At 42.1% G+C, this 23923-nt stretch overlaps 1 protein-coding gene across 3 annotated transcripts in view; it reads left to right on the top strand.

Annotated features, from left to right (window-relative positions):
• snx20 (sorting nexin 20) overlaps nt 1-19136 on the top strand; it is a 35405-nt gene extending 16269 nt beyond the window's left edge. For all 3 annotated transcript variants that reach the window (XM_068049431.1, XM_068049430.1, XM_068049432.1), the window contains one exon: nt 16416-19136. In XM_068049431.1, coding sequence (XP_067905532.1) covers nt 16416-17087 — 672 coding nt within the window. In that variant the 3' untranslated portion in view covers nt 17088-19136. The remainder of the gene's footprint in view (nt 1-16415) is intronic.
• The last annotated feature ends 4787 nt before the right edge of the window (nt 19137-23923 follow it).

Raw genomic sequence — 23923 nt, 5'->3', positions numbered from 1 at the left:
TTGAGAAGCAAAGGAATCTGAGATACCTGTGCCAACACATGCATGGAAGATGCAGCCTGGAACATCAAATCACTTACTGCCAATGAAGGAAGCACATCTGCCCAGAGTCTTTGCCCTCACCATGGAGGATCCCAATATATCTTTCACCACCTCAAACCACTTTTCCTGTCATAGCAGCAATGAAAGGAGTCCCAGACTTGTGGCTTAAAGTGTCATCATTTATATAGTGCAAAGAGAGGAAAACAGTATACAGAGACAGTATCAACATCCCCAACGACCCTTTTAGTACTCCGTGTGATGCAGTGGCCTCCGCGCTCGACCACTCCAAAACAGTGCTCCCCATGTGGCCTCAGAGGAGGTGGAGGCAGCCTGCTCTCTTATCTCGCCTTGTGGCTGCGATGCATGTGGTGGTCGTCCTCATTGTAGAAGTGCTGGGGGGCAGGGGGATCTCCAGAGGCAGGGACAGTTTCCGTCACTTGGCCCTGCTGCACAGATGGTCCCTCATTCAGAGGCACCAAGGAGGCCAAGGATGATGAGTTCAACCCATGAAGGGTGACACTCTCATCCTCCACCATGACATCTTGAGCCCTTATCAGGTGCTCTGGATTCTTGGAGGAGGACACCAGCAGGGCGCATCTGGCATCCCCTCCAAGGATCTCTGTGCACCAGCGCCATGCTACACAGCATCTCATACATCCTGTGGATGTCAGTGCACAGTTCCTGCATGCAATCCATGTGATGCTACATCTGGCTCTCTAAGAAGTTGGCCACTTTCTCTATGGAGGAGCTCATGTGCTCATAGCCCTGAGCCATTATGGCACATGAGCTGGATGGACTCCTTAATCCTCTGCCCAAGACCCCGCACTCCTTCAGGAAACTCCGACAAGCGGGTGTACATCTCCAGCTGCTGTTGAAGACAGAGCCTCCATTCCAGTGACTCCTGAGGCCCTGCATTTGTGCCCAGCTGATCAGGGCTGTATCTGTCCTCCCACACTCCCTCTGTCTCTGGAACCTCCTTCTGTCCACTTGTGCAGTGTTCACCCTGTGCCATCCTATCTACATGCACGTCAGGACCCACCAATGTGAGAGTATCTGCACTTGTGGATGGTGCACTCATAAAGTGTGACGGTGCTTCTTCATCTCCTTGTTGCTGTTCTGAGCCCACAGAGAGAAAGTGCGAGGGTACCAGGGGTTGATATCTGCGCCTGTGGGAGACACAAGAGATGATGAGAGCTAGCCTAGGAGAGTGGAAACCTCTGCAGTTCTGAGGCTACACAGTGTTTCTCAGTGCATCACTTGCTATTGGAAGGCATGGAGTGCACTGCACCCTCTTAATGACCACTTTGCCTTCTGTAAGCACCAGGTCCACCAAGAGTTCCTGTTTCACCAGGCCTAACTACCACCTCTTCCACTATCCTGGCTATCTCCATTGCTGCCTCCTCCATTGTGGTGATGTGATAGAAGAACAGCACACCTCCTCCTGTCTGGGCTCTCTCCCGGACACTGTATGTCCGTTTCTCCTGCAAGGACAGAAGAGCGAGATAAGGCACTGTTGTCCTCTGTGGCCAATGTCATCTGCCCCTAACCATGTCTCAGTGCTGACAGGTCCTCAGCAGCACCCAGACTGTGAGCCATTCAGAGGGGTCCCGGGCACATACCCTTCCCATGTTCAGGAGCAGCATGCACCCTGAGACCTGTCCTGAGGATTGGGGGTTGCACTCACCTTGTCAGAGCATATGAGGTTGTTGAACCTTTTACGGCGCTGAGTCCAGGATCTTCTAGTCTCACTTCTGCCACTGACGGTGGCAGTTATCTGAACCCAGGCCTCTTTAGTTTCAGCCGGTGGCCTCCTCTAGCTACACTCCCTCACGGCCTCAAACATTATATCCAGACTGACCTCGATGAAGTGAGGGGCCCTGCCCTGCCCCAGCTGTCAGGGCTTCAGCTCTCCTGTGACATCTCACTTCCCTCTGGTGCTGTGGAAGACTTTGGCACAATCAGCTGATTTCTCCCTCGGACAACCAGCAGCTTCAGTAATGGCTGTCGTGGGGAGTCTAAATCAATCCTCCACTTCATCTGATCCACCTCTGTTCCCACCTCCACTGGCTCCAATTGGATAGGGAACCCGTCTCTATACCAATTAAGGGCTCACACCTGTGAAAATTATGGCTTCCATCAGTTCCCCACTGGAGATGGGTTTGGGACCCAAAAAACAGTTCCAACTCCAGTTTACCATCTCTGTAAGGAAAATTTAACCCATTCTCTGTGGAGTTGGTGATGTATTTTAATCTGTTTTTATCCATTTCTTTTTTGTCAGCTAATTTCATGGAGACAACAGCCTGTGTATTCGATATAGTTGGTGCAGTATGAAGTGTTAACTTATATACATTAAAAAAATGCAGGGGCAGCAATTGGCTAACCCCCGAAAATGGATGTGAGGATCATAGTACGTGATTAATCCACGCCCGTTCATTGCATTGCAGGCAGCACTGTCAATTTGTGCTTCCTGCTACTTTACATGACTACCACATGCAGCCAATGCTACACAGGCTGTCCTTGGTTCCACACATCAGCAGGGGACCCAATATCATGAATAGCTAGCGCTACTTAAAGGCAGTGTGCACCCTTAAAGGGGAGGTGCATTGTGGCTACAAAAGGTGCTCGGAGCCATTTGAAAACTGATCTGTGCTTTGATACTTTGAGCAATGGTCAAACATGTGAGAGAGCAAGCAACAAGCTTTTCAGATACTTCACTGGAAGTCTTTATAGACGAGGCAGAAAGAATTGGAAACATCAGTATCTGCAGGGGGGCAGGAGGTCCTCCAGATAGTTGCTAACAAGGCAGAGGGAACAAGTAGCACAGGGGTCAATATCAGGAGCTTTGCTCCCAGAACATGGATGCGATGCAGGAATAAGTTTAACAAACTCATACAAGTTGTCAAGGTCAGTGAGTTTATTATCTAATGGCACATCCTAAAAACTGCACCACTAGCCTCATCCACTGCTCAGTTCGTTACATCCCCATCATCCACCTATCAACAATCTCTATCAATCAGTACTCAAAGCTAAATTTAATATTTTCTTTACCTCACTCTTACACACTTAACACCGTTGCAAGCCTCCCAGAATCACAGAATTGTTACAGCACGGAAGGAGGCCATTCGGTCTGTTGTGTCTGCATGGCTCTCTGAAAGAGCAGTTTACCTAGTGCCACTCCCCGGCCTTCTCCCCTGCACATTCTTCCTTTTCTGATAACAATCCAATTCCATCTTGAATGCCTCGATCGAACCTGCCTCCACCACACTTTCAGGCAGTAAAATTCCTGGAACTCCCTCCCTAAAAGCAATGTGGGTGTACCTATACGACATGAACTGTAGAGGTTCAAGACAGCAGCTCACCACCACCTTCTCAAGTGCAATTAGGGATAGGCAATAAATTCTGACCTTGCCAGCGACGCCCACATTGCATGAACGAATAAACAAAAGCGCACAGCAGCCAGAGCTGGAGGAAAGGATAACACAGGTGCCAGCTCACCAGAGGGTGAGGCTGCGCACTAATTCTGCTACAGAGGAATCAGAGGAGGGCTTCGACGGGCAAAGCTACAGAAGAAGGCTGATGGCTCTACACACCCAAATACTTGATACATTGGAAAGCTTACCAGAAAGCCTGTCCCTTAATTCAGGGAGCACAAAGATGTCCAGCACCAACTTGGCACAGGGCTTTGTGCAGAGTCTTGAGCCCATCCTGTTCAACATGGAATGGATGGTCACTGCCATCAGCACATCTGTGGAACCCACCATGATGCAGTATTGTATGGCCAATGTTGCGGGTTCCATTGCAGCACAAGCAGATTCTGTCAAAGGTCTGCAAGCTGCAGTGGAAGCTCAGACATTATGCAACTGGATACTATTTTCAAAGGGGTTTCCAGGGCCTCAGAGCAGACCATCACTCTATTCTCCAACAGATCAGTAGGGTTGCTGAGGCATTGCCCCAGGACAGTGACACTGGTTTCATGTAACACAAACCTGTTGTCCTTTGTCAGAATGACAGTCTTCGTACTCCCATCTCTGATGCTATGCCAGTGCCCTTGCCCTAAGACTGCTGTAGCCCAGGCTGAGATGGTGCAGTGTGAAGCCAATGGAGGTCGGCTGCTTTCCTCTAACCATGCTACAGCCACTGGGGAAGTACCTTGTAAGAGCACTAGGAAAAGCAAAAGCACACAGAAGACAGGCTCTAAGTTAATGCACAAGGGTGATTAGTTTATTTTTCTATGCGTTGTATCATGACTGAATTTATAGGTGGAAAAATTTGGTCAGGTAGCGCCACTTCACAGCTTACACTGCTGTCTGTTCCCGGGGAATCTATGTAGTCTGAGCAGTGCTACTTTGACGCCGTTGGATAGGTATCTTTTCTTGGTGTCAAAGAGGACGATGTGATGGTCAGTGATAGAGGAAAGGTAAGGAGTGTGGGACTGTTGGTGAATGGGAAGGTGTGGTTGAGGTTACTGGTATTGCTCATTAATCATTGCATCATGTCAAACCCAAGTAAAAAGGGACTGACTACATTGTATCCTCCCTTCATCGTCCTGTTCTTTCACTTTCTGTTGCATTACCTCCTCCTCCTCCACTTCCTCATGCTCCTGTTCCTTAGGTGGTGGCAAGGGCTGTTACCTCATAATGGCCAGGTGGTACAGCATTGTACCACAAATCTTGATACCTGCTCAGCTGAATACTGCAGGGCTTCTCCAGAGCGCTCCAGGCAGCAGAAGTGTTGCTTAAGGATGCCAATGGTGTGCTATCTAATGTTCCATGTGGCAGCATGGTTCTCATTGTAGGCTTGCTGTGCACATGTCCGCAGGTTCCAGACTGGTCATATGCCATGTCATCAATGGATAATCCTCGTCGCCAGCTTTTGGCTTGTCATGAAGGGTCAAACAAGATGGCATAGAGAACCACCGCAGAATGAAGATATCGTGACTACTAATAGGGTAATGGGCATTCACCTGTATAATGCACTACCTGTGGTCACACACGAGCTGCACATTGAGGGAGTAGAATCCCTTTTGGTTCATGAAAATGGTCCCGTTAACATGAGGCTCATGCAAGGCAATGCGTGTGCAGTAAATGACAGCCCACACCATGGGGAAGGCTGCACTCTGTGCAAACCCTAATGCTCACTTTGCTTGCTTGTTTCTGGAAAAGGGGGGGGGGGGCGGCCTGTTGAGGTGAAGTTGTCCCTCTGTGTACAGAAAGCCTCAGTTACCTCCTTTATGCAGCAATGTGCTGCAAACTGATGTTGCTTATATCTTCAGCATTAGCCTGGAAGGAGTCAGATGCATCAAATTTGAGAGTCACAGCAAGTCGCCAAGGCTCCTTCAACAGCACCTTCTACACCCACAACCTCTACCAGCTAGAGGGACAAAGTCACCAGATGAGTTGGAACACCAGCACCTGCAAGCTCCCCTCCAGCTCATACATCATCCTGACGTGGAACTATGTCGCCGTTCCTTCACTGTTGCTGTGTCAAAATCCTACTACTCCCTTTCTAACAGCACTGTGGGTGCACCTACATTACATGGACTGCAGAAGTCAAGAAGGTAGCTCATCACCACCTTCACAAGAGCAATTAGGATGGGCAATAAGTGCTGGCCTTGCCAGTGATGCTCACATCCCAAGAACAAATAGAAAAAACAGTCACCTTGCCAGCTATAAGCAATGCTGTCCTTAAAGGTTGCAGTTATGGCTGCAGCAGTTGACAGATTTCAGTCACAACCTCTTTAGTGAAGCGAAGATGACTCAAGAATTGATCCTCACTGAAGTTGAGGCAAGAGAATTTCTCCCTAAAGACTCTCAGTGGTTATCTCCTCCTGCTGAGAGCCGTACTCTTCCTCCTCCTCCTCAGTCTTCTAGCAGCTTGTCCTACTCTACATGAACTCTGTTCATTCTCACAGTCATGCTCAATTCCCAGAGGAAGGCCTACCAGGCTACCCACACCTGAAAGCAACTTGGTTCAAGCTTCTAAGTGAACAAAGAGTATTTCAAAATCAGCCAGGCCACTCCCTGCAGATGACTGAAACTTTAGGTAAGTATATGAAAACTCCAAAAATGGGAACAATTGCACCAGCAGCCAGAAGAAGTAATCCACCAAGTAACCTGTAAGTAGTTCATGATCCCTTTAAGTAGCGCTGATGGGGGTCCTTCATCCTGTTTAATGTTGTGTTCAGCTGTGTGGAGTTAAGACAAGTGTAAGCTGGAGCTTGGTGTTTGGAAATGGCAGCGCCTGTGTCAAATCAACGTTGCACACTGATTGATGTCATAATCTTCCCGCTCTGCATGCTGATGGCATTCTTTAGATGCATGTGTGCAAACCATTTCACCAAGCTGGCATCCAACACAATTCACGTCAGAAATGTGCGTGCGCATCTTGGATGCCATTTTTAAGCTTTAGGAGGCTGTGTATAGTGTCCAACAAACAGGCACTATTGAGCTCAATTTCTCCCCCTAGTATTTATGAATTTCTAGAACAAAATGTACAGAGCAGAGGAAGCTTTATTCTGTGTCTAGCCAGGTTAAACTTTCCCTGAGTATACAACAGATTTCAGCAATAGCACTAACTGTTCCATTCCCCAACACTGCCACAAAACATCAAAAACATACAAGTTAGGATAAAATACAAGAAATATTTTCCATGCTTTTAAGAAATTTGATACCGAGCTATTACAGAAAATGACACACAAAATAAATTAAAACTCTGTGTATTTACTGAAATCATTGGCAGACACTCAGGAAGTGTACAGTCTCCTCAGAAACATTGGAAATTTCACATGCTACAGATTTCTTCAACTGCACATTTAAAAAAAAGGAAGTGCAAGGGAAAGTTTGGTTCTATTCCTGCTGCATTGATTTTATCAAATACAGCAGATCTTTTCATTCTTATCACTGCTTTAAACATACCGTGGAGAGGAAACCTACCAAATATAGAAAACAAAATACAATTCTTGTAATTTCTTACATTCAATATTCAAACCTGGAAATGCAAATATATGAAATCATAAAAATTCTTTCAAATTCGGAGTATTCTTAGAAAAGAGTTAACACGTGATCTGTTCTTTTTGGAAGAGGGTGGACGTCCTTTGGCATAAATATTTAAAGCATTTTTACTTTATATATTACGTAGCTGATAGTGCTCATTTAAAATTAACATACAGAAGCACAAATGGCACTGAGGAGTAGCATTACCCACTTACTACACAAACATATCGCTGTTTACCCCAAGGTAAAATAATACAGCCAGGCCTCAGGTGCTACTACAGAGCAATATTTCTATCCGCTGTCCTTTCAAGATCAATCTATTTCCTAAAGCACAAACCTTGTTAATCAGTTTACTGCATGAATAGAGTTTTCAAGAGGGGCACAGTCTCAGGATAAGGGATTGATTATTTAGGACTGAGATGTGGAGAATTTTCTTCACTCAGGGTCGTGAATCTTTGGAATTCTCTACCCCAAAGGGTTCTGGATGCTTCATCATTGTGTATATATAAGGCTGAGATGGACCGATTTTTGGGCTCGCAGTGTATCAAGGGGTATGGAGAGTGGGCGGGAAAGTGGAGTTGAGGCAGAAGGTCAGCCATGATCATATTCAATGGCAGAGCAGGCTCAAGGGGCCACAAGAATTAGGAGCAGGAGTAGACCCATCAAGCCTGCTCTGCCATTCAAAACGATCATGGCTGATCTTAGGATTCAACTCCACTTTCCCGCCCGCTGGTCATATCCCTTGATTCCCCACAAGACCAAATATTTGTCTATCCCAGCCTTAAATGTAGTCAATGATGGAACATTCACAACCCTCTGGGGTAGAGAATTCCAAAGATTCACAACCCTTTGAGTGAAGTAATTTCTCCTCATCTCAGTCCTAAATGATTGCCCTTTTTCCTGAGACTGTGCCCCCGTGTTTTAGATTTCCCGACCAACGGAAATAATCTCTGTGTCTACCCAATCCAGCCCTTTTAGAATCTTATATGTTTCATTAAATCACCTGTCATTCTTCTAAAGTCCAGAGGATATAGGTCCAATTTACTTTGCCTCTCATCATAGGACAACCCCCTCATCCCAAGGTCCAATCTAGTGAACTTTTGCTGTACTGCCTCCAATGCAAGTATATCCTTTTTCAAATGTGGAGACCAAAACTGCACACAGTACTCTAGATGTGGTCTCACAAAAACCCTGTACAATTGTTGCAATACTTCTTTATTCCTGCACTCCAATCCCCTTGCAATCAACATCAACATGCCATTTACCTTCCTAATTGCTTGCTGTACCTGCATGTTAACTTTCTGCGTTCCCTGTACAAGCACACCCAAGTCTCTTTGAACATCGACACCTACAAGTTGCACACCTTTTAAAAAATATTCTGCTTTTCTATTCTTATGACCAAACTGAATAACTTCATACTTCCCTACATTATACGCCATCCTGTTGCCAACTCATTTAACTTCTTTATATCTCTTTGTAGCCTCTCTGTGCATCTACCTTTGCACAGTGGGGCAGTGGTTAGCACCACAGCCTCACAGCTCCAGCAACCCGGGTTCAATTCTGGGTACTTCCTGTGTGGAGTTTGCAAGTTCTCCCTGTGTCTGCGTGGGTTTCCTCCGGGTGCTCCGGTTTCCTCCCACATGCCAAAGATTTGCAGGTTGATAGGTAAATTGGCCATTATAAATTGCCCTTAGTATAGGTAGGTGGTAGGGCAATTGTGGGGATGTGGTAGGAATATGGGATTAATGTAGGATTAGTATAAAATGGGTGGTTGATGGTCGAAGACTTGGTGGGCCGAACGGCCTGTTTCAGTGCTGTATCTCTAAATAAATAAAAATAAATAAATTTGTTTGGAAAAATCTGAATTTGGCTCAGGTAAAAAAAGGTCTAAATTTAGCTGTTCCTTTTCTTTTATGTTAAAAAATAAACAAATGCCAAATGCCCCCTCCCCTCCCCTGCCCATACATTTTACTGGGCTAGTGACCAAGCCTGGTGTATGTTTGCAGTCTTTAATCAATACTTGCTCGAACAAATGCAGGCATTCCATTAAAATGGAAATACAGAACTTTTGTGGCAAGCCCTGAAAATAAATTACTGAAGAGCTGTGTAGTGCAGAAATGAAACCATGTCTGTTGGATTTAAGGAATATAAGTAAACAACATTTTGCATTGTCACCCCACGTTATATTTTCTCTTGAACGTAAAACTCTAGCCTGTGTGTTCAACATCAAAGGACCAGGACTTGCAGTAATTCACGGGGCATTAAATTTCCCCAGAAGTTCACATTCCTCTTTTTGTTGCTACAAATGATTTTAAGGTATATCACATGTAGCTCATTTCTCTTATTAATGGGGAAGTGGTTGCAAAATAGTTCCATACCATCTAACAACCATTTTCAGTAAAATTAGTCTGAGGCGAATCTAATGGCAGGCAGTAACCGTTGGAGACACAAATAATGCATGCTATATTTTAGTAGAAGGCCATTCTTCAAAGCAGAAGAAGGAACTAAGCATTTAACGAACTTGACGGAATCATTTCATTTAAAAGTAAAATTTCCCTATTCTCATTTTATAATATAGTCTTGTGCATTCTTTTGATACTTGATTTAAGAGATAGAGGTAGGAGTAGACCATACGGCGTTTGGAGTTGGGGGTAATATATTAGAATCATAGGATCATAGAAAGTTTACAGCCCAGGAAGAGGCCACTTGGCCCATCGTGTCTGTGCCGGCTATTAGCATGGATAGATGATTGGTTAATGGACAGGAAGCAACGAGTGGGTATAATCTGGGCATTTTCAAGTTGGCAGGCAGTGAATAGTGAAGTGCCGCAAGGATCAGTGCTGGGGTCTCAGCTATTTAAACACTATATTAATGACTTAGATGAAGAGACAGGGAGTAATGTATCTAAGTTTGCTAATTTTTTAGTTTAGTTTTTTAGTTTAGAGATACAGCACTGAAACAGGCCCTTCGGCCCACCGAGTCTGTGCCGACCTTCAACCACCCATTTATACTAATCCTACACTAATTCCATATTCCTACCACATCCCCACCTGTCCCTATATTTCCCTACCACCTCCCTATACTAGGAGGAAACCGGAGCACCCGACGAAAACCCACATGGTCACAGGGAGAACTTGCAAACTCCGCACAGGCAGTACCCAGAATCGAACCCGGGTCGCTGGAGCTGTGAGGCTGTGGTGCTAACCACTGCGCCACTGTGCCAAATGACTCATAAACATAAACAAAAGACCACCTTAAAAAATATAAAATAAGGTGTTACCTTTCAGTTTCATTGCGGGTAGTCAGAATTTTAGCCACATGTCATTGTGTGCTGATTTTCTTTGGTTATTTAATTTTTCTGCCGAAGTTGAATTAACTTATTTTGTACATTACTGACAGAATGGGCTAGAAATTTTTGGGAATTCACACTATTCGAACGATGTGTTAACAGCGCTCAGCTTTATTCATTCGTAAAAAATCCAGCAGTTAGCAGAGTAAAAGAGATAGGTGATCCTCCACAAATCGCTGGATGATTTGCCCATTGTCAATGATAAAAGTTTGTTCTTGCTGTTTGGCTCCCAATTAAACTTAATGGTGATCGTGAAATCACTGGATTTACGATATTATTACAAATTATACCCAAAGCTACCATTTGGGAGTGGTAATCAATTTCGTAGAGGATGCTGGCAATGATATGATTTATGATCGTCACGTGACAGTGAACCCTGGAGGTCCATAAAGCCACCAGTGCAGCTGTGGAGCCTTACCCAGCAGATAGTGGATTGTTCCTAGAGATTTTTAATCTCTTTATCTGCCTGGGCAGTCTTTTATGCCAGTCATGCCATCCACTGTGGAAGGCAATAATTTTCAGGATGCAAAACTGTTTCAACAGAAACATTCACTCATTCAAATGCAAATGAAATACATTTCTTTCAGAAAATAACAATTTGGGATACAGTATATGAGACGGGATGTGCTTAGGTGGGAAAAGGTTACTTTAGGCCTATGATTCCCAAAGTTCTGCACTATTGGCGTTTTTCTTGTGTAATTTCTGGGTCTGTTATAGACTAATTGATGGAGATTGATTACTATGATTAATCAACAATTCCATTATCATTTTATTCGGCAACTACCAGGATGGTAGAAGGCAAACAGGATCGACCTTGGGCTTTGTTTGTCTATCTAGCAATTCCGATGTTCCTATGCAAACAGTGCAATGGCGTGCCCAATAGGTGCTTCACTGTTCCGATCATGATGGACGAGCCCGCTGGTTCTATACCTCAAAGACCAAGAATGTTTACATATTTTTCACACTTCCGCTGCCATTTACTCATTGACTTTACAAAAATGAATACAACAATCCCAAACACAACAGGGTTACAATGTCATTTTCTTCTGCATGTTCTTTTTAATATTTTTCTTACTTTTCCTTTCTGCCGCTTTTTCCTCTCTCATCTAATCCACTATCTTTACCTCCCTTAATTCCTCTCCCTGTCTCTATATTTTGTTTGACTCTAATTCAACCTATTTCCTTCTCTGTTGCTTGCTCTACTTCTTTCTATATCCTTTTCTTTTATTGGTCAAGGATAAAACGATGGATCGTCGCAACAGAAATTTGTGGCGCAAATATAGTGCAATGTCAATGATGAGCATAAAAGTCCAATCAACATCATTCGCTGCCTAACCCGCCATTGCAGCAATTTCTGGCCCAATATGTTATAGCTACAACATGCATTTATATTGCACTTTTAACATAGCAAATGTCCCAACATGCTTCATAGGAGTGTTAACAGACAAAATTTGACTTTGAGCCAAAGAAGGAGGGATTAGGACAGGTGACCATAAGCTTGTTCAAAGAGATAAATTTTAAGGAATGTCTTGCAAGAGGGGAGAGAGGTAGAAAAGTAAAGAGAGGAAATTCCAAACCTGAAGAGCCTAGATGCCTGAAGGCATGGCTGCCAGTGGTGGGATGAAATATGTTAGCGGTGCACAAAATGCCAGAGCGGGAGGATCGCAGAGTTCTTAGTAGGTTTACAAAATAGGTTTTTATAAAACTTTTTGATTGGCAACAGCTTTAAGCTCCAGCCTCAAACTGAAAATAAAGCAGGTTTCGATCATAAGATTTCATAATCTACAGCACACTGCAGCCTCTAAGTATATCCATATTAAAAAATTGAATTAAAAAATGAGCTATTAAGACAGATGGGTAAAAGCTCGGTGAAAGCAGTAGGTTTTAAGCAGGGTCTTAAATGCTAGATGCAATTGTAATGAAGATTTTTCATGGAACAGCTCTTGGTGGATGCTGGTGGAATTAAAAATCTTGGAGAAATTGCATTGGGCTATCAATGGGAAAATCACAAATTCTACACTGTCCAACATGTAATCTAGCAATCAAAGCAAAATACTGTGGATGCTGGAAATCTGAAATAAAAACAAGAAATGCTGGAAATACTCAGCAGGTCTGGCAGCATCTGTGAAGAGAGAAGCAGAGTTAACGTTTCAGGTCAGTGACCCTTCTTCAGAACCTAATATAATCTAACAAGCCTGGTCCAACAAATGGTGCTTAACTTTAGATTTGAACTGCTGCATAAAGTGTTTGTCCAGGAGTGGCAGGGCATGAAGCTTTGCTGCAGGAATTCAGATGTTTGAAGTGATATTGAATGTTGAAATGCAGCCGCTGTGAGCAGAATTTTCACTGACCATTTGGGATCCTGCCCACATGCTGTGGGCTTTTAACTCCACAGTGCACTAGTGACATCAGTAATTGGTTCCTGTCCTGAAGTCCAGCTTGATTGACAGCTGGGCCTTCAGTCAGGAGAAGAGCTAGTCACTGATAGCCACAGCAAAAGATTCGTTTGTGCCAGGAACAGGGAGGGGATTGGAGATAGGGGAGCAATGGAGGGGGCTGCTGTGGTCGGGTCCTCAATGGGGCATCAAGGCCATGGGGGTTTGGGGGGGTGGAAATCAGGCCCTGGTGGTGGGGGGGGTATTCAGGACCTGTTGGTGGAGTGGGGAAATGGGGCCTGGTGGTGGTGAAGTCGGCAGCCTCAGGGGAAAGCTCGTTTGGGGGGGGGTGCAAGTTTTGGGGGTGAGGGCCCAGTCGCGGAGGCTACTCAGATATGCATCTGGATCCAAGGAGTAAGTGTGAAAACAAGATGTCCTCACCTTTAAGAAGCTGCCAGGTTCCCTCCAGCTCCAGAAACCCAGCCAACAGCTGTAAAAGTCCAAAAGCTGAATGATAACAAGGCTAAGAACCTGCCTCCTTGAATTGGATTGGTCACCCACTCACCTTCCAATTTCAGTTAGAACCAGAAATGGGCGAGTTGGAGGCAGGTTTGGGTTGGGAAACACATTTCTGACACTTTACCTTCCCAGCAACCCAAACCACCCTCTTTTTTTTTCCAGTTAAATTTCAGCCCAGTGTCTCTCATTTGGTTTTAAACATTAGTGAATTTTCTGCTGCAGCTGCGATCATAATTTTGTAAAGGACTGACAGTCCAACCACAGAATGCGTTAAGAGGATGCACACAAGTAGTAGGCATTTGCATGATTGGTCTGCATGGTTTTGGACTGGTGCTCCATTTAAATATCTCCAATTTGGCTTCCATTTTTCTGAAACAGCCCTAACTAAAGTTATGAATGGCATCCTCCGGGGTTATGATGCTCTATCCCTCCTTGTCCTTCTCAAACTTAATAGTGTGTTTAACATGCCATCGACCTCCAACACCTTTCCTCTGTTATACAACTCACAGAACTGCCTTCATTCCTTTTTTGGCAGGGATCTCGCCCCAGCTGCTTTGTTGGTATAGCCAGTGTCACTCTTACTGGCAAGACCACCTTTCGTTATAAATGTGCTTTTTGGTGGTGCACCCAAACCTTGGAAGGCCGAGTATTTTCAATATAAAAACAAAATAAATTATATATTAATTTTAGGACAGCTGATCTGATGGCACCGCTGAGACCTGATTAACAGTTATGTTCAATGCTTCTTCAGAAGCACCCCAATCATGATGGGTCATGCTCTCGATTGTATTGCATGAAAAATGACTTGGCAGGGTGATCAGCAAGTATAGCCTGATTATCCACGCCCACCAAAATGCTACCATTGAGACGTTGTTAAACACAACTGGTGATGACTGCAAGGTCTGGATCAAAGAGAGCTAGAATCAGAGTTATGCCATAGCCTTAACTACACCAGGGAGCAGAGGAATGGCATAGCCAATTTTCATACCATTCAGAGGTGCAATGCCCACCTACTTGCAAGCATGCTACAGTCCTGACATATGGGGATAATGCTATGTATGGAGCGTCAAAGAGAGTAACCCTCCTTGTAAACATCTCCTGCACCGACAACCCCACTTCAATATCCCACCACACTTGCCTGCAAATCATACCTGCCACCTGGATTTCCCCGACCAGTTATTTCTCAGTCCCTTCTCCCCTAGTTTTGGCAAAAGCTCAGAAGCCTTCTGAATCTTTCTAAATTGTTCAGAATTTTTGTCTCCCTATTCTGCCACTTTCATTTAATTGTTTCCATCCCTTCAAATTTCATTCCCATGACTTGGATTTTCCCTTCAACCTGTTGAAATCTGCACTTGCAACAAAGCTAATGGGCTGACCTTGAAAAGATTGAGTGAAAACTACACACACTCACCTAAAATGTTTAGATGAAGTCCTATCATGAAAATGGTTGGGCCTCTCACTGCAGCCATTGGACAGGTGTAGTGCACCCACTGCCTGCCAAATGTGCGCTCCAGTTGAAAAATCGCCCCCCACCTCCCCAAAATGTAAATTTTAGCACAACTGTGGAGATTTGGCAACCAGACTTTTAATTTAATCCAGTCCACAACATGTAACCTATATATCCAAGACCAGCTTGTTTGAATTACGAGAAACTGGTTGAATCCCAGAAGACGCATGGAGGGCTACTTATGTGCAACTGATTTTTTTCCAGGACATTAGGAAAGCCAGCTGCATTAAAAACCCTCATGTTTGATATATTGCTGCTGGAGGACACAAGGGGAAATATGTATAATAACCTCAATGCATGCTGCTATGACTCATGGCTCACATTTTACTATGGAATACTGGCTGCTGACAGATGTTATCATATGGGGTCACCCTTTGACAAAAATGCAAATTTTTGTCCCTGTTTAATGTCAGCATATTCTGCAGTGCAAATGAAAATAACTCATCTCCCCAATGTCTGTGTCATTGTAACTCCACGCTCAATTTTCAACTTGCCACAGATATTTGTTTGATACTGTTGTTGAAAAATTTACAGCAGGATTAACCCTTGACTTCCCACCCATCGATTATGAACTAGTGGATAATCTAAATCATTTGATGATAAGGTTATTCTTCTAACCAGCAAAGGCTCTCATGATTACCATAATGTTGAAATCATAATTTTTTTTTGTTTAAATCATTCAGATTGTGTCTAATCACAAAACAAAACTCTTGATTTTTTTTACTTCATTTCGCAATGATTTACAATATTCCCATCAGAGAAATCTGCAATTATTTCACTTCTCTCCTTGCACAATTGTGATATTATGATGACTAGTCTTGCAATGTTGTGGGTAAATTCCCAATAGCAATTTATTTTCATTATTCTTAGTGTACATGCTGCTATGTGATCTTTTCACCTCACTCTGTAACACATTCGTGGACTTTCATTAAAATGTCAATAAGTTCCTATTGGTGCATTGCTGTTGCCTCTTAGAGTTTTGTTCCATTTCAGTCTGACAATACCAATGTGATAGATTAATGCAATTTCTACTGCCATTGCATTTGAATTCTAGATATTTCTAATTCTATATGTTTCTGACAGGCTTTTGATTTTTCTATTCCTCCTCAGGTGAAAGTATTTTTGCAGAAATCCACAACTGTGCAGGAGGAAGTGTGGGAAATCTACTTTAGTTAAAAAAAATCCATTTCTTAGTTTGATCTTTGCTGAGATTGCAGATTAGAATAATGCCCTTGGGAAATACTTTCCTCCACTTGCTAATTCTGTTCCCTGCTTTATATTCATATCCATTTTTGTGCTAAAATTAGTGAGGGAGGAAAACATAGTCCTTAATTAATAATACAAATCCCCCAAACCTCTGTGGGGTAGAGCTTCTGAATTGTATTTATGTAAAAAGGGATCTGAAATTCTCAAAAGGTGTTATGCTGTTGAATCCCAATTTTGCTTTGTGCTACACCAATAAGCCAATGCTAAAGCTAGCAAAGAACATGAAATTGTACCGTCTGAGCTGGTGTTTGACTGACCTTTGGACCATTATAAGGATATTCATGGCATCTCTTTATTTTCTAATGAAGCATGTGCCATTAACTGAAATTGCTCACAACTATTCTGATCGGTATTTTCTGCCTCCCCAGATGTACAAAGTGGTGGTGATAAAGTCTGGCACCTATGATGGCAGCCAAGCTTATATTGAACGTCGATACTCGGACTTTGAAAAATTACATAAAAACATCTTGAAGAATTTTAAAGAAGAGATAGAAGGAATTACTTTCCCAAAGAAAATCATGGCTGGGAACTTCATGCAGGAAAAGATCACTGAACGCAAATTGGCATTCACGGACTATTTAGGACAGCTGTATGCAATCAAAGACATCCGTGAATCTGATGAATTTATTGAGTTCTTCTTCCTACCAGAGGTGCGAGAAGGATATGGGTGCCTTAGAAGCGGACAGTATAACAGAGCTTTGAATTGTCTTCTGAATGTACTTACTTTGCAGGAAAAGCTGTGTATGCGTTACTATGATCGGCTTGTTCTTACACTCAGTGCTATCAGTGTGTGCTGCAGAGATTTGGGTAATATAGATGATGCCTACCAATTCTGTGAGAAAGGTGGGCTTATTTTGCATAACCACAGTCGCCACAAGTACCTCATCCCTTTGCTGAAGGTTCAGATTACTTTAGGTAATGAGCTGGGCAAGAACATGAGGCACCTCCAACAAAAAGTGACCGAATTAGAGGAACGACATGGATACCAAAGCAACCTGCCTTCACTGAAAGAACTAGTGGTGCAGGAATACATACAATAAGGCTGATGTCCCCAGCTCCCAAAAATTGTTTGTGAGCAGTTAACTAAATTGCCAAAAAGGTTATTGTCACACTTCTGCTAAAATATTGTGTGCACTTTTAAAAACATTCCTTACAATGTGCAGGTAATGCCATCAAAACAAGGGTAATTTTCCAGTAAAAATCTTGATAAATAATTTAAGTTATTATATTGTTACGACCAGGTGAGAAAGGTTTCTAGGGGTCTTTTATACTGTCTTCACTTGGTCTTTTTGTTACAGGGTTTAATTTTAAACACTGTGTTTTTAGCTCCTCCTTGGTGAATCCTTGTTCACCACTTTCCAATTATAAGGCAAAGAAATGAGCACAACCAGATTTTCTTAGGTTTAAAGAAGAAAAGTGAAATTTATTAAACCTTAAGCTCTAATTTGGTTAATGCTTACAGATACCCGCCGCACCCCACGCTAGCATGCATACGCGATAAGCACATGCAAATGGAGATAGAAAAAGAGCAGAAGAAAAATAAAGTAAAAAAGTTTGAGGCAATCTCTGAAAAGCATTTTTTTTTTTACTGTGCTTCGAGCTCGCTGTAGTCCTTTTGTAAGTAGTCTTGCTTTTCGTTTGGGCCCAGTTCAATGTAGGAGACTTCTCTCTCTGGGGGTTCATAGGTCTTCAATGGTTTCCAAAGCTGATGAGAGCAGACAGGAGAGAGGTCTTTTCAGTCCAGGAGCAAAGAGCTTTCTGAGTTCTTTCTCTCAGCAAGTTCAAATTCAAACAGCCAGTTAGTCATGCAACTAAACTGGCCTGACCAGGTCTTCTGTGTATTGGAGAAGCAGGGAGTGGGTCCTTTGTTCCAACACTGTCTGCCAGTATGCAAAAAAGGTCTTTAGTGCGAGGGGCCTGGCAATTCCATGTGATAGGCCCTCTTTTCTTCCCAGCAGCAATTTTAAGTTTTAATGTTCATGTGGCGAAATAATGTGTGCCTCATTCTTGGCAGATGGGGGTCTGCATGACAATATATATATATAAAATATCCATATATACACACGTACATACATACAAACAGGTACAAGATCACCTGAAATCTTTAGGGTGCATTAATCATAAAATCTGCAGCTTCTCCATACATAGCCTGTCTTGTGAATGATCTTTTACCCAGATTCTATGCTTAGTAGTTTATAAGAAATATAAATTGAGCTCCCTGATTGTTCATCGGGCAAATAGATAATACTGACCCATGCTTGTCTTTGTAATGAAGATGTTCTGGTTTGCAATCTGTGAAATCTTGATTGAAACAGGACTTTTAAACAAGAAAATTAGCCATTATAGCAAAATGTATTATCGGTGATTTTTAATCCCTCCAATTATCACATACAGTCATACCCCATGAATGCAATCATGATCTAAATCACCATAAAATAACAGTTGTCCCAGCCTTTATTTTAGTGTTGTTACATACAAACCTGATTATAGTTAGAGGGTTTATTTCAATGGAGGCGTATTGAATGAAACAGAATCCAACTTTATTAGATCTCTGTAATCCTTTCCTTTGCAAAATTACAAAAACAGCTCAAATTCCTTTCTGCAGATTAAACAGCTGATATCACAGAACAATGTCAGGCCTTTCTGTATCCTGCTACTTACATGAATCATCACTCCTGCAGCTCAGAACTAATACTTCCAAAGCAAGCGAGGGGGCATCAGAGGTCACTTTGGTTACTCTGATCATGGTAAAATAAATGGTCCTTTTTCCTTCAACTAACTATTGAATGTGCAAGAACATGGGCTGTTGATAGTGTTACATTTGAAACATAACTTCCTTAAGTTTGTGGCAGCATATAAATTTTGATTCCATATGAGTACTGCACTGACAATGTCCTATAATGAATGCTGACTGTTGCTGTTCTTGATTTATGATGTCACTAGAGTGCTTGATTTAGAGAGTGACATTTGTCAAAAGTGTTGGTCAACAGCAAACATTTTAGGAGCTACAATTATTGGAGGGAGAACCCTTTGTCACAGCAATTTTTTTTGCAGTTTATGTACTGTACAAAATAAATATGAACAAATTACATTTATAGTAATGTTATTGGAATGAAATCCTGAAGAAATGCACTAACCAAATGCATCATCTCGGTAGGTTGAAAGGCCTTCAATAATCATGAAATATGTAGCTTTCCTTCTTCTTTGTCTTCTTGGTGTCTCACATCTTCACAAATTCTCAAAGTACCCAAGAGTGTTAGCATGGATCTACCCTTAGGAGTTGCTCTCCACTGCCTACGGCACTGAGGCCTCACAAAGTCTCTTACTTTATAACCTATTCCGGGTGAAACTGGATGAATTATTGACAGGATCTTATTGCCCTATAGCTTATTGCCCTAAAGTTTCCTTTATTATAAAATGTCCAATAATATATCAAGTTCTTTGTCTAACCATGGGGTAAAAGCCCACCCTAATGTTATGCACTTGCTTTAGAGCCTTTGCATGTACTGTCTGTCCTTGATCAATCAGGCCTTTACATCATCTTTCCTTATCTCACCCTGGGCTGTTCCCTATGACTGGTTTTAGAACTCCCTTCCATTTCATCTCTTGACCTTCAACTAGCTTTCAGAAGTTTCATTGCTCATATCAACCTATTACCAGTCATTTATGCCCAATGCTGTTTGTAAGGCCTATTCTGTTAATGAGCTGTTCATAATCGCAATCCAGTCTAAGTTGTTTAATTCCTCATCAGACTATTGGACCATAGAGTTGTTTACTAAAGTAATGTCTATTCTAATTCCACACACTAATTAACTTTCACATTTCTCCACACATCTTAATTAAGCAAGGTTAAATGGATAGCCTAACATAGATTTGTAGTATGGTTATTTTATTTATCCAGTTGCTCTACTATTGCCGAGGCCTCATCTCATCATGGCTCCTTTCTGGGCTAGGTGCAGCTATCATCACCCAAGAGCAATCATTCCACTAGTTTTTCCTTCTAGTGAAACAAAACCCTAAGCAGTTTCCTGTAAACCGAAACTTACAGCAATAACTTGTCCTTTTACCTATTTCAGGCTGACTATTAAATATATGTTTATTGTCAGCATATTTTTAATGTCTAATAATGTCAATAATCATGAAATATGTAGCTTTTAGTGGTTGATCGAAATTGCAAATATTTGTATCAAACTCCAAGTTGGCATATGTTTTTGTGTGTGTATATATATATATATTTCTTCTTCGGCCTCCTTATCTCGAGAGACAATGGGTAAGTGCCTGGAGGTGGTCAGTGGTGTGTGGAGCAGCGCCTGGAGTGGCTATAAAGGCCAATTCTAGAGTGACAGGCTCTTCCACAGGTGCTGCAGAAAAATTTGATTGTCGGGGCTGTTACACAGTTGGCTCTTCCCTTGCGCCTCTGTCTTTTTTCCTGCCAACTGCTAAGTCTCTTCGACTGTATATATATATATATATATATACACACACATACAGCTCTCCTACTAGCTTATTAGGCAAATAAATGGATGGTATATTACTGAGTTATACAGACCAGAAGGTCCCAGGTTTGTTCCCAGATTTGTGTTGAGTCTGTTGATTTTAGCAAAAGTAGGGGATGAAGGAATTAGTCTGTTAACCCTGGGCAGGGAAAGATCCAATGTACTTTCAAAAGAGAAAATTTAACAAATTTTTGCATGAAAGGCTCTTACCTAAGGTTAAAGTGGAGTGGACTGAAAGCAAAACCCATAAATCGATAAAAGATTGGATGATGTGTAGGATTCAACAGATACTTGTTAAAAGTGGTGCATCAGGATAAGAGTGGTGCTGGGGTTTGATAAGTGTCCAGTGGAGTGTTTCAATTTATTGTACCTACTTGAATTCAGAAGCTTAATAGAAATTGATCAGATTCACAGATACGACTAGGAAGGATGGGAAGTTACATCTGAGGAGGCTTTTGGGGAATTAAAAAATAAATAGGATAAAATATATACGTGAGCAGAAATGTGACAGATAATATTTAATAAACACGTACAAAATACTGCAAATAGGAAGAAAATGGGTAGAATAAGTAATCCACAAATGTTGTCAAAATGGTTGAGGTTGAAAAGGAGTTAGAAGTAAGGCCATACTTTCATTTCCATGGCCAACCACTTCCTCAAAGTTTTGCGTCTGCTCCCTCCACTCTAATCTAAAAACTAACTCTGAGGGGCTCATGGATTTCTTGGTTAGATTGAGACCACCTGTAGAACTTCCTGCCACCTTCCCTCTGCCTCACCACTGCTTTCAGCTAAAGACACTGCTTTTTGGAATTCTCTCCCAAGACTCTCCACAACACTCTCCTTCAAATTCCCTTACACACTCCACTTTTTATCCCAAGCCTTTAACACCCTCAGCTACTTTTCCTCTACAATTGAGTAAAGTATCTTAGGACAATTCGTATGTTAAAGGCACCATAATAAATGCAAATTGCTGTCATTATCAATGTACATTCAGAAACAACCATAATGTTTGAGAAGTCTTTAAAAACCCTCTGATAAACTTGGATCAAACCCCAAGATTTTTTGCACTGTGTTACTCAATGTTAAGGATTTTTTTAATGTAACAACAATTAAATGGCAATCACTCTAGTTCTTGTTTTCAAGATAATTGTTACTGGTTGCAATGACCATCCCTACGAGAAGTGTAACTTGAGATGCTAAAGAAACATACATTTTAATGCCAGGAAATGAGAAACATTTCAGCTGCACTGCTTTATAATATTTATTCCACAGACTTACAGCTAATACATTTTCATTCAGTTCAATCTGCAAAATGTGTGCATCTTTATGAAGCAAATTGTCCCTTCTGCACTAAATTTGCTCCTAGGTCTGGGCTATGAATAGGTGATACATCTAGCCACTAGTGCTGTAGTTTTCATGTTTCTCCAGGTGCTAGTTTGCTGGCTTTTATCAGGAAAATGGCTATGTCCCATATTCACCATTAGATGGTGCTGATATATTGTTAGATGCACTGAACCATCAGCAATTTGGCTGTGCAACAACAGCGTTAACCAAATCTATAGCCTTCTGTAATTAAACATAATAGGTGAAATCGTTTGAGTAAATGTCTTAAATCATGGAATTATTTAAATAATTTCTAGTGTTAAAAGGCGCTGACTATTTGAGTGAGAAAAATATTCCCTAATTTCTGATGATTATATTAATCTTACTCATTTAAGGTCGAAAAGATTGTTTTAAATATATTTTTCCTATTCACTGCCTATTATTATAAAATTAATACTTCTCTATTAGTCCTGGCACTCATGTCTGGACTGCATTTTGAAAATCCCCGGGCAGGGATTTCACTGAAAATAACATTCAAACTATCAGAAATATTGCAAAGTAAACAGGAGCTGGTCATATCTCTTGGTTTTCTGACTCAGTAAGAACAAGTTGTTTTCAGTAACAGACTTAAGAATATTGATACTGTGAAATTACTGTTGCACTGAGCCACATGGCTAAACGTTCAAAATTATATAGGGGACGAACCAAGTGCGATTCTATTTGATAGTCTAATTGCCCATCTACTTGCAGATAATGTTACTGCAGGGCAGTATGTAAACAACAACTAGAAAGAATGCAAGGTTGAAGCAGTTGGACACATCAGGTGACTGTGTGGGCACAGGGAGGACAAGACAATAGACTTGATGCACTGTCTACTTTGAGACAGGTGCGAGGGGAGCAATGGTAGGACAGTGAAATCAAAAAAAGGCAGTGAATCAACGAAAAGCTGCAGGAAGAAATGAGGAAATAAAAGGCTTCAGTACTACAATTAAAGTGACATATTAAGACTGAGCTGCTCCACAAAAGAAAAAAGTAACAAATTTGAGTAGAATGAAAGGACAACCACAAAAGGTCTTGATGAGACTCCCACACTGCATAGAGGATTCTTCAGGTTCCCTGCAGATGTTAAACACACAGGCAGGTGTTACAGGTTTCCATAGACCAAACCAGCTGTTTATAGCTTAGCAACATCCCTGGTGAATCTGAGCTCCAACATACAGAAATCCTACATTTCTCATCAAGTTTCCACCATGTGAATCTGAGAGCTAGTTTCACTTTACTCAACTCCATTTGACATATTTCCCATCCAATTTTTCCAGTGCACTTCTGGCACAAATGCTCTCACCAACCTCAACAGTGTGCTGTTAACTACTCTGGCAGTTTAAGTCAATATTGGAGCTACTGATGGAAATTAGTTGGCTAAATGCTGCTGGCTCAGAATAATTCAGAAAAAATTGACTTTTTATGTTCAAAGTCAGTTTAGATTAGAGATACAGCACTGAAACAGGCCCTTCGGCCCACCGAGTCTGTGCCGAACATCAACCACCCACTTATACTAATCCTACACTAATCCCATATTCCTACCAAACATCCCCACCTGTCCCTATATTTCCCTACCACCTACCTATACTAGTGACAATTTATAATGGCCAATTTACCTATCAACCTGCAAGTCTTTTGGCTTGTGGGAGGAAACCGGAGCACCCGGAGAAAACCCACGCAGACACAGGGAGAACTTGCAAACTCCACACAGACAGTACCCGGAATCGAACCCGGGTCCCTGGAGCTGTGAGGCTGCGGTGCTAACCACTGCGCCACTGTGCCGTAATCTAACTGCAAACTCAAACCACTTAGTTTACCTTTACTTCTCCATTATGAATTCTTTTTAACATTAGTTGTTGACCCAATCTTTGTCTAAACTATGGCCTACAATGGTAGAACTCCCCTGCTCCTCTTTGAGATAGTGGCATAGGATCTTTTACATCCACCTGAGAGGGCAGATGGTGCCTCGGTTTAATGTCTCATCTGAAAGATGGCACCTCTGACAGTGCAGCATT

Source organism: Heterodontus francisci, chromosome 17 (genome assembly GCF_036365525.1).
Source record: "Heterodontus francisci isolate sHetFra1 chromosome 17, sHetFra1.hap1, whole genome shotgun sequence".
In the NCBI taxonomy this organism is placed as follows: Eukaryota; Metazoa; Chordata; class Chondrichthyes; order Heterodontiformes; family Heterodontidae; genus Heterodontus; species Heterodontus francisci.
Note: the sequence above shows the minus strand (reverse complement) of the source record. Positions and strands in the feature narration are given on the sequence as shown.